The 11,924-nt window shown below is 44.3% G+C and overlaps 2 protein-coding genes across 2 annotated transcripts; one reads left to right on the top strand and one right to left on the bottom strand.

The window, feature by feature from the left end:
* Positions 1-1,791: 1,791 nt before the first annotated feature.
* Positions 1,792-9,368, top strand: LOC117751688 (serine/threonine-protein kinase PAK 6). Its single transcript, XM_034563641.1, is given in 9 exon segments — positions 1,792-1,995; positions 3,355-3,739; positions 3,742-4,016; positions 4,560-5,093; positions 5,809-5,942; positions 7,049-7,175; positions 7,254-7,379; positions 7,513-7,647; positions 7,993-9,368. Coding segments are annotated over 9 exon segments (2,088 nt in total). The 3' UTR covers positions 8,161-9,368.
* A 180-nt stretch (positions 9,369-9,548) lies between these two features.
* On the bottom strand, positions 9,549-11,671 carry LOC117725487. The gene has a single exon (XM_034525692.1). It carries the CDS (start codon positions 11,550-11,552, stop codon positions 9,942-9,944), a length of 1,611 nt encoding a protein of 536 aa, XP_034381583.1. The 5' UTR covers positions 11,553-11,671; the 3' UTR covers positions 9,549-9,941.
* Between the last annotated feature and the right edge of the window lie 253 nt (positions 11,672-11,924).

Genomic DNA, 11,924 nt, shown 5'->3' with positions numbered 1-11,924 from the left:
CAGGTCTGACTCCTATCTCACCTCCTCCTGAGAGCCCACACAACATAATGTCCCTGTCACATGGAATTAAAGTCCTTCCCAGCACCACATTATGTACAAAGGGAGGCACAGTGATGTACTTATGCAACACTTAGCATATTAGCCTTGTGACAGAATTATCCTTGGAAGGGGACACCCCCTATCCTTTCTACACCGTCCTTTATTGAAGCAGGTTTTGGCTGGCTGATGTGACCAGTGGGCCTGACCTCCTTTTACCCTCTGGTGGTGAGACGGGGCGAGTGGTGAGGGGTAGTCAACGATACAGTTCAAAACAGGCATCGTTGATGCAGATTAGAGCCACACTGGTCTGAGGGCGGAGGTGGAGAAGGAGGAGGCGGCCTGCGTGATGACCTGCTGAGCTGCAGACGAGTGCAAAACTAATTTTCTCAACTCCCACCATTTCCCAGTGCAAGATGAGAGATTGTATCTGATATTCAAGGAGAACCTTGTAGATTTTGCTGAAATAAACAAGACTAGGAGTCATGCAGTGCTAACATTCTCACAATAATATTGCCTCCATGTTCACATGGTTTCATATTGAACATTTAAAATCTGATTTGGGTATGCAAACCTTTTTGGTTTTTCTCAACTTGGGCTACATGTGTCCCGAACACATGTTTTTTCTTATACTTCCTTAATTAGCAGTAAACTCAAAGTAACGCTGAGGCTGATGGGAATGTCAGTTTTGTTGGTATTTGGTCACAAACCAAAATATGGAACAAAATAGAATCAGACCCGATCATGGTGCTAGATAAAAGAATAGGAGCTCAAAGTTATCCCAATTTGTCCTCTTGTGGCCACGAGTGACTTACCCAAATTCACAACTCACTGACTGACCAAAAGACCACTATTGCCATCGTTAGAGCCAAACAGCTAGCATAGCTCGCCGGAACGTCCTCCATACTGAGCGCTACATGAAACAGTATTAATACTAATCATGAGACTTAAATGTGAGTGATTATCTCCCAGTACAGCTGTACAGCGGAGGAAATGAGATGTACTGTATTTAATTATTTCCCTCCACATGAATGAAAAGAAAAGGATTAACATATACAAAACCAGAGTTAGTGGCTCACCAAACTCATGGCCATCCGTCCAAGGATTAAATGGTTACCCTTCCTGCAATCAAGGGCACACAAGCTACTAATTAGGATGGGATATGAAAGAGTTATAAAAGGTTTATGAAGGATAGCCTGCCATAGTATTAGTGTATGTGCATGTTTGTGTCTGCGTGTTGTACTCGTCCTGCTAATGCACTGAAAGCCTGTGGGCGCTGGCCAGCTCGGCCACGTGCTCATCAGTGAAATGGCAAAAGAATGAATAAGCCTTGATTGACCAGATATCCTTCATTACACATGTGCTTACAAATCCACCCGCTCTCCTTGGAGCCATTCTCACAGGCACAAGTCTGTGACAGCAAACAAGACAGCGTGCAGGGACATACACAACCCAGACAAGGAACAGCTTTCAGATGATCCATTTGAATATTTTCTCCCATGTGGAAAGAGCCTCTCTTGTCCAATTGTATTTGAATACACTTGGACAGAGAGTAGATAAGGAGAGTAGTCAGTCTGTGGCAACATTGTTTTGATCACTGGTGTAGTAGAGATATGCTTAAATTCAAATATCATAATAACAGATACTTGAACATTTGCTGTCTGTAATATTAAGGGCAGTTTATTAAAGATTGAATGCTTTTTCCTTACAGGGTCATTTTGAAGCAGGCAAGCTGTCGCCCTCGAGGACCTGAGGATGTTCCGCAAGAAGAAAAAGAAGAGGCCTGAGATATCAGCGCCCAAGAACTTTGAGCACCGTGTCCACACCTCATTTGACTGCAAGCGTGGCTGCTTTGTGGGCCTGCCGACGCAATGGCAGAGCCTGATAGAGAACCTACGCAGGCCCAAACCCATGGTGGACCCTTCCAGGATCACAGAGGTGGAGCTGAGGCCAAAGAAGGTACACCACCACACCTTCCACTTAACTCTTTTTGCCCTTCCGACCTTACCTTGAACTGATCACTAATAACTAGCACACCATTCAACCAGGCCCTCATTAAGCTAAGCTTTCAGAGTGACTAATGTATAAATATATGCTGCCTATTGTATTGAGGCAGAAGTGACCTTTGGAATTCTGATGTCTCAGAAAATGCTCTAATCCTCATAATGACAACGTGGAAGGAAGGCATGCTCCCCCTCTGCATCTTTCATAGCTATCATGGGGCTGGGCTAATGACCCTGCTGTGTACACCGACTGTACAATGTTGAATACTCAGAGGGGCCACAAGATGTATTACTCCAAGCAGGCAATTATAACAGTTGATGGTGCCTCTCACAGATGTCAAACAGAAGGGATGAAAAAGTGCAGGTACAGCAAAAAGTGATAAAGCCTGCGAATCTAAAGATTTCTGTGCTTTACGTAGCAAACGTTTTATTCTGTTTGTCACCTTGACACCAACATTTCATTGATTCCCTAACGGGATTAGTGCTGTTCAATATGAGAATCATCATGTCAGTTTTGTGGTTTTAGGAGCATCATCAAGACGAGTGTGATGTGGTTAGGGTTAGATCTTCATAATGCAACAAAACTAAACATTTGGATGAAAATAAAGTAGGCTAGCTTTCAGATTATTGCTCTGAGGAAAAGAAGAAACTGTGAAAAAAGTTGTTATTTCAACTATTATTACAGCATCTTCTAGAATAGGATATCTCACCAGGGCCATTATCAGCTGCCATTCTCTCCTCTCACAGAGGTGCTGCAGTAGGTGAGATGTCATCTGACCTCTGCCCCCTGTGCAGATTTAATGGCACCGAGCCAGGGAAACAGGAGAGGCTGTTAACTGGCTGTGAACTGAACATGACTCCACCCTGAGAGTGACTGATGAGCCACCACACACTCTCGCTTACAGTTGCTACAATCTCACTGGCAAAAGCTGTTAAGTTTGTCTGGTCATTTTATGTGAGGGCAGGGTTGCATTTGCATGCCTGCTATCTATGCATACCATCTGAAAGGCCAAAGGAACAGTTATCTGTGATTTCTGAATTTTGCAACATAGGAGCAGTTTGACTTTAAAGTGTATCTCCTGATACATTTGCTTGGTATATTTAACAGAGTATTGTCAGAATGAGCCACTGGGGAAATGATTTGAGTCGTCTCTGAAGAATTACAAAGATGTCAGATTACAGATTCTCAAATCTAAATTTAATTCGCCTCTGAGCAACGATTATGTCACCATCGTTATTCCTTTCAGTCCAAATGCTTTCTATAATGTGAGCATGGCAAGTGCAATGTGATAAAAGCTAAACGCCTCTCTTTCAGACCATTGTGCGAGGCAGCATGATCGGTCACGGAGACTACATCGCAGCCATGATCAATGATATGAACCGTCTGTCTGTGACCAGTTCTAACTCTTTGAGGAAGAGCAGCCCCTCAGCCAGGAAGAGGGCCCAGTCACTGGGAAGGCTGGGGGAAGTGAACGAGGGCGACACTTACCAATACGAGGGCCTGACCCAAGATAATGATGACGAGGATGTGGGTCGAGACCACTGGAGGGACAGGACCAGGAACATCCACAGTGAAACCAACACCCCCTACTTGGGCATGAAAAGGAGCATCACTCTGCATCCAAATGGGATCTTGCAAAGGCCAAGTCCACCTATGAAATCAGCATCAAGCTCTCTTGAAGGACCCTCGCAACCCGTTCCGTCCCAGAACATCCCGGTGCTGAGTCACGGGCTTATATGAGTGGTGAGGTGGGCAGCCCCTCAGGAGAGAGTGATATGGAAGAGAGATTTCCAGCTTCCCTCGGGGGAGTGCCACCAAATCAGAGACCTGTAGCTTGTTTTTACAGCCCAGCTATGACTGTACAGCAGCCTTATGGCGATCAAGCGACAGTCACCACGGAGTTTCGGCCAAACGTACCGATGTACATGCACCCCCAGAACAGCCCCGGGAGGCCGTTCTCCTCCTATGACCTGAAAGTAAGTCTGACATTACAGCAGTTTATTTGCACATCGTTGTGGCCATTAAGTGCACTGATAATACATTATTCATAGAATACCCAATTTATGCATATTTCTGCTAACGTTATGTACATCATATTACTAGTACTAGTTTGTGCATGAGTTTTGAATCCATTGGATGATAGTTTTTTGTCAAGCAATCATTTTCAAGTTTAGGTTGTAGAAACTTTAGTGAGGCAGCATATTGATTGGATTTACACTAAAGGTAATTAAAGCTCTAGGTTTGACTATTTGATTTGATTCTAGAGTTAAAATGTGAATTGTGGGTTTAAAGTGCCAGTGGGGTTGTAAAATATGAGCGATGGTGTGTTTGGCAGGATCTCAGCGGGACACTTGGGTACATCTTTACATGGGTCATATCAGGTGAAGTGGATGGAGAGTGGGAGGGAAGGACTTAATTTACATTCACTTTTAAAGCAGGTCTTGAACCCCAGGCATGCGGCCAACTTTCTTTCAGCTCCCTGTCTTAATGTTCTTCCCCTTTTGTCTTTTATCGTTCAGGCAGAGTCAGCAGTGAGGTACCACTCCGGCTTCCTGCCCACTGGCAACAGTAGTCCTCTTGTGGGCGGCATCAGACCCCAGCGAACTGTGCGATCCTCGGCTAGCTACACGCTGGGCCTGTCTCCAAACATAGGGCTAAGGCCCAATGGGCCTGATCCCTTCCTCAGACACTCCGGATGCCTCAATCCTCCATACCCCCGGCAAGACAGCCCTTCCCAGCCTCGACCCTCCCCTACAGGCTCCCTAGCCACTAGTCCTCCAGGCACATGCTCCCCGGCTTTCAGGCCTCCTCAACATCCTCCGCCCAGACCACCACCAGACCCACCAAAAGTGACCCATGAACAGTTTAAGGCGGCACTACAGATGGTGGTAGACAAGGGTGATCCACGTTCCTACCTGGAGAACTTTGTGAAGATTGGGGAGGGCTCGACAGGGGTAGTGTGTATCGCTACAGAGAAGCACAGCGGCAGGCAGGTGGCCGTGAAGATGATGGACTTGCGGCGGCAGCAGAGGAGAGAGTTGCTCTTTAATGAGGTATAATATCCAAATACGTACAAAATGATTCCCAAAAACAAACACAACAGAAAACCCCATTACACAATGCATTCAAGATTACAGCAATACATTTGATTCAGGTTTGCTATTCTTTGTGGTCTATAACATGTGAGGGATAATTTGAGGTTATTTCAACTCAGTGTATTTCCCATAAATGTGGCTCTATGGCTCGTGCTTACTATGCACATGTCACCTTCGTTGTACAAATTCAAGAAAACAAGGACTTGCACTGAACAACATATTTTGGAACAAGCTGTATGAGCCTCCTACAGTTTTTCCAACTTTTTAAATGCTTGTCTCCACCTGGAGCATCAATGTTGGCTTGTTTCCCTAAATCTCTACAACATAAATGACAAAAGTCAAGTTAGCAGTACCCATTGAGTCATAATAGCTACATTATTGGAAGTGCGCCAGGTTGAAATAAACATGACTTACTTTTAGTTACACATAAAGTTCTGTTTGCCAGTCTACTGCTCAGCTTGTAAAAATAGTTGTATAACGTCTTCTGTGGCTCTGAAAGGAGCTAAAGTAAAGAAAATAAGCCCTGATTATGCTATCTAGGATATCTCGGCTTAGGTTCGGAGATATTTTTTGACTCTGCAACACCAACATTGTTTCCTAACTTTATGAAAGCACTACACTAACTACGTATCTAAACATTGTGGTTCTATAGTGAATGTTTTTCTTATTGCAGGTGGTCATCATGAGAGACTATCAGCACAGGAATGTGGTGGAGATGTTTAAGTCAGCCCTGGTGGAGGAGGAGCTGTGGGTTATCATGGAGTACCTGCAAGGTGGAGCACTGACCAACATTGTGTCTGAAACCAGGTACAGGCCCCAAGATATCCTCTTGGTCCAGCTTAAGAAAACTGCATTGTTGCATTTTCGTTTGGTTGTGATCATCTTTTGATAACTAAATCAACCACAAGGGGGTAGTGTGGTATCGACTGCTGGGTGATCAGTGTTGATTCATCCCTCTCTCACCCGATGTCTGCTGCTTTTCTCTGAGGAAAAGTCATCATTTAATGACAAAGTCCAATATGTACATGTTTAGATGCCATGTGGAAAGTCAATTGTAGTTGAGAATTTAATTCCTTGCTGCTGTCACATTTTCCAATAGTGCATACATCAAAAATAAGGAAAACATATCCACTATCAGATGGGAGAATTTTGTCAGGCCGTAGGTTTTTGTGCGGTCAATGTATTTTATCTTTTTAACAGATGGCTGGCATGAGCTCCATAGGATGACACCAAGGTTAGATCGCTTGACTCAAAGGGATGAAAAACTTCTCTCAAGTCAGATGATATACAAAATGAGCCAACTGTCACAACCATTGTTTGTCAAAGATAATGTCAAGATAATCCGAATATTGACAGGACAAACTGGGTGAGCCTCCTAATAGTTTTATAATAATAATAATAATGGGTCCTTTACTTCATTTTTTTCCTGGACACAGTCTTGTGTAGAATAATTTTTAGATTCATTAAATGTTCCCTAAATAAAAGACTTACTGCCTGAATTACTGCAGGAACTTTCTTTCCTAATATAGTTTTAGACATGTCTTTTAAATATGATGAGAATCATGTGAGGGAGTATACAGCACTCTGTTAGGTACATCTTACCTTGTTTTTTCAGTGGTTACATGACCTTGCTTGCTGTTCTAAAAAATATTGTTGGACTCCTGGCTCTGATGTCTTTATGTTGCGCTTGTAAAATATCAAAGTCGCATTAACACTGTAGAGGAATGAACATGTTTTGTTGGTCATTCTGCTGTGTGGGAGTTGTTGTTTTAAACATTCCCCTCTTTATCGGTGCCTTTAATGCACGGTGATTCATGGGTTTCAACTTTCTCAGCTGTTGATTTGTCGTAAATCTTAATGGAATAGTGTGAAATGTTAATGTAAAATCTGTTTGCGTGTGTGTTATCCTGCAGGCTGAGTGAAGAGCAGATTGCCACCGTGTGTGAAGCTGTTCTGCAAGCCCTGGCCTATCTGCATTCACAGGGAGTCATCCACAGAGACATCAAGAGCGATTCTATACTACTCACATTAGATGGAAGGGTAAGATATTCTGTTACCCTTTCTTTTTTTCTGTTTTTCGCTATCTTGATAGTAAGGTATTTCTCTTGTTCCCCACAGGTCAAGCTGTCAGACTTTGGCTTCTGTGCTCAGATCAGCAAGGACATCCCTAAAAGGAAATCTTTAGTGGGAACACCCTATTGGATGGCTCCTGAGGTCATTTCCAAATCACCATATGGCACTGAGGTGAGGAGGCGCACATTCAAATGCACTCACGCTGAATAACAACGGTGATCTCGCTCATGTAGGGTAAATGCCAACCATGGCAATCTGTGCTGTAAGATCTTTAACGTCATTTAAATGTGTGATCCTGCACCAGGTGGATGTTTGGTCGATGGGCATTATGGTGGTGGAGATGGTGGATGGAGAGCCCCCGTACTTCAGTGAAACCCCCGTTGCAGCTATGAAGAGACTGAGGGATGAGCTGGCTCCTACTGTTCGAAACGTCAGCCAGGTACAAGAGCAGACAGACATGCAGAAATACCTGCAAAACTAGTAATATTCCCATCATCCTCAGCTGTGCTTGTACACTGTACACTGGGTTTAGTCCTAATAAGCAAATGTTAGCATGCTGATATACCAAATTAAGACTATGGACCTGCTAAACATTTCCGTGATACAACATTATTAACAACAATATCTGATACAACGCTCACATTTTCATTGGAAGCATGTCAGCATATCGCTGTACCCAAGCACATTCCCCCAGAGCAACTAGTTTAATCATTGTCACAAATAACTACTGCAGCAATGAATTGGTTTTATGTATTTTAAGTATGTGCCTTGCTCTCTGGTCCAGATCTCCCCCGTTCTAAAGGACTTCCTGGACCGTATGCTGACTCGGGACCCCCTAGAGCGGGCTAGTGCCACTGACCTGCTGGAGCACCCCTTCCTGCTGCAGAGCGGCTCACCTCAGTGCCTGGTTCCACTGGTGGAGCAGTATCGCAAGCGCATGTCCCGTTGCTGACCCCGTGGGGCTCCCGCTCCCCAACACCCACCTTCAGTCTGACCTGAACAGGCGAGGACGAGCACTGGGGTCCAACTCTAGCACCCTAGCCAACGGGAGATCAGCTCCAGAGAAGCAGATCCAGACAGCATGTTGCTGCCTGAGTGATAGTGGCAGGACGGCAAGTTTGGTTGACAGACAGCGCATGGTCTCAGGCATGACAGAAGCACTTTATGAGTGAGTTAAAGGCAGCATGCAGTTCCTCACCTCTCAACCGAATATTGATGGTCTTACTGGTACAATCAGTGGGCTTTAATGCAACACCACATGGTGCATATCAATTGAGAGCAAACATCAATATTCCACGAAACTATGTGTAATGTGCTACTCTAAAAATCTTTTCTAGTGTTCATAGTGGGCATTATTGCTAGCAGTGTAAAGCTTATGAAAACCACAGTAGCTCATTGTGACATTATTAATTAAGGAAGAATAAAGTTACCTCTGCACACTCACTCTCCATTGTGGAAACAGGACAACAACCTGGTCAGTACACTCTACAAACACTGACAGTAGACTATTTGCATGGCCAAATGGAGGCACACCTGGCCTGATGTGAATGCTTGAATATGTACCAAACTGGGACGGGAAAGACAATTATCTGTTATTAGCATAATAAATGGGTAGATGAAAGCCCAGCTGCTACTATTGGGCATTGGAACATCACCAATACCATATTCCTCTTTTTCTTATTTATTCTTTATTTCCAAAAGGTGTTGTGGGTTGTTTGTATGGTGTGAATTGCAAATAAGGTTTCATTATTAAGTATGGACTTGAAACATACGCAGATAAATTAATAATGTAAATAAAAATACTGAATATTAGGTCATTGTTCCTGCTGATCTACTGGAGTAAAGTATATGAGATGAATTTGAAATTTTACTTTTCTTGACTGAAATGTGAGTGTATATAGTTGTATGTATGTGTGCATGTGTGTGAGCACATGAGCACATGGATGTGTGTGTGAGAGGTGACATCTCAGTGTTTGCGTCTGATACAACCCTCTTTGTATTGTGTCGGACTTTTTAAAAACCACAAGACGTGTGTGTTGTTGCCCTGAAGATGTGTATGACTGTATTTGCATTTGTTTGCCTAGATAAAGCACACAGGCCTGGCATGTGATGCTGCAGGACGTTCACCTGCTGAGAAACACTTTGCACATAGTCTTTGTATTCTGACACGGATACATGTTGACGTGTTTCATGTATTTCTATCTCTTGTGTGGACCATTCATGAAAAAGAGAATTACACATTTTAATTTTGTATAAATCAATAAATGATGCATATTGAATCGGAATTCATTTTATCCCACACACACATACACACACACACACACACGTGTTTTCAAGTATTTATTAGGTATTCAGCTTGAATCATACAGTGCACAGTCAGTGAATACGTTTAAGCAAAGTACATACAATATTTCTTATAAACACAAACAATATTAAATAAATCCTATTATTATATATAAAGTATGTGAAACAAAAATAATTATTTTCAGTAGCTCACAGACTGATGATCTCTTAATTTATAAATTATTTTAAATATAGATTAGCAAAATTGCATGTATGCAACTGAACACTTAGCTTTAAACCCTCTTGCTTTTATTGATAAACATTGAAAAAACTAATGAACTGCAACAAAAGCAAAAGATTAGTATTTCTCACTGAATAGAATATTTCACCAAGCAATCAACATTTTTAAGCGCTGTAAAAATGTCCCCACCAGCCAGACATTGTGTTATTCTAATCGAGGGCGGACTGAGATGAGCAGCTTTCAAACTCACACTTCACTCCACTGATGCTGTCAACGCTCGGCTGGCTGTTGACCTGCTGATGTGTGTGAGAAAGAGGGAAAGTTTCGGAGCGGGAAATCCGCCCTCGGCCGTTTGAGGAGCCAGCCGAACAGTCTATCACCAACCTCATGAACTCCGGTGCGGTAAATCGACGCAGCAGTCTGGTCCCGAGGCCCATGAACCCCGGCGTACGACTTGGGATCTTCCCGGCCTCCATCTCCCCCCTAGCAAACAGCAGTTTGTTGTGTCTGCTGGTCAGGCCAACGCTTCCCCTCTTCTGCTGCTCTCTTCTGCTTGATGTAGCGACGTCATTAGCCTCTTCTCTTGTTGATTTGACATTCTCATCGAGTCCTCTCACAGGCTGACTGTTGCCATTTAAAAGAGGTTTTGGTGCCAGTACCTTTTTGTCAGCATCATTTGTCAGGCCCCAGGTGTTTCCATGACATTCCATCTTGTCTATCAGGCATCTCTCATCCTGTAGCGAGGCTCTCTTTAATTTGCTGGTCGACAGGTTGATGTCACGTACATCACCCTGATAGGACTGCTTTCTGCTGCTCAGAAGGTCCAGGTTAAACGACTTTGCTTTTCCCCAGAGAGGAAAACTTACTGGTGTTTGCTCCTGGAGTCCAGTGTCTCGGCTGACATCTTTCTGGCTTGGCTCAGGCAGAGAGTTCAGTGTTTTAGCTCTTAGCTCTTTAAGCTGGCAATTCTGCAGTTGTTTGGCAGTGAAGAGAACGCTGTGATCTGCCTCAATCTTGCTTTTCTCAGTCTGAGGAGGCAGAGCCCAGCTGTGGCGATGGTTGTCGTCTTGAGACTGGCTCCTGGGGCATCTGAAGCGGTTCCAAAGCCCACTGCTGTCTCCAATATTCAGCTGTCTCTGAAATACCCCAGGCAGTAGGTCTTCATCGTTATTCAGCTGCTTGGAGAACCTCTCCAGAACATGCCTTGGGAGCCTGTTAGGCAGCCGGCATTCTCTTTCACTGATGGTACCTGAAACAGCAAGTGGCTCATCTGTGCCAACACCCCTCCTGCAAGGAAAGTTCAGAATCTGCACACAGTGGTTGTGTCCAAAGAAGTTGGCCACCTCGATGGCGGAATGGCCCGCGTTATTGGGTCTGTCCAGCCTCAGTCCCAGTCTTTTGAAAGCACGGACCAGGAACTCCAGAATCTGGTTGTGCCCAGAAAAGGCAGCATACATTAGAGCGCTGTTACCCCAGGCGTCAAAGACTTCTGGGTCCGCATTGAACTGCACTAGAAGCTTGACCACCTCCAGGTTTCCCATCTCACAGGCATGGCTGAGGGCCGTCCGACTGTCCTCATCCTGGCAGTTAACATCAGCACCTTTCTCCAGCAGAAGCCGGGTGAACTTGGCCCTGGTACCGGGGTCTTGCAGGCGAACAGCGTACATGAGCGGGGTGCGGCTGTTTTCTGTCTTAGAGTTGATGATCCGTCCGTCCAAGGCGTCCAGGATGAAGCGTGCGAGGTGAACTTTACCACCGTGCATGGCATCAAGGAAGGTCTTGGTACCAGAGCCCTGGCGTAAATCTTTCGGCCGCATCATTTTTGAACAGCTACTTGCGGAGCTGAGCCTTCAAGTGAGACAGAAGGTGACAAATTTAAAGAGAAAGTGTGTAGCAAGTTCTTGGAGAGTCTCCGTGTTGACAGTGAGTGCATTTACCTCAGAGTAAGACTCAGAGAGGAGCTGCCAGTGTTTTTATACCTCCCTCTCCACATGCCCTCCCCACGTTGCCTAGGAAACAAACGTCTGAGGACCATCATGCAGTGGCAGCATCCATTCAGCCCAAGCACTCTCTGCCTGGAGAGAAATATATGCTATTTGAACCGAATAATTACTCAGAGAGAAAAACATGGCAGGTGTTTTTCATGTAAGGTCTAAAAGGTTAACTCAAATGCACCACTTTAATTTTTCTTT

Source organism: Cyclopterus lumpus, chromosome 22 (genome assembly GCF_009769545.1).
Source record: "Cyclopterus lumpus isolate fCycLum1 chromosome 22, fCycLum1.pri, whole genome shotgun sequence".
Classification (NCBI taxonomy): domain Eukaryota; kingdom Metazoa; phylum Chordata; class Actinopteri; order Perciformes; family Cyclopteridae; genus Cyclopterus; species Cyclopterus lumpus.
This window is presented reverse-complemented; position numbering and strand designations above follow the sequence as displayed.

Bases quoted from the DNA above. Each gene is read 5' to 3' on its own strand.
- LOC117725487 (XM_034525692.1), bottom strand. From the start codon at position 11,552: ATGATGCGGCCGAAAGATTTACGCCAGGGCTCTGGTACCAAGACCTTC.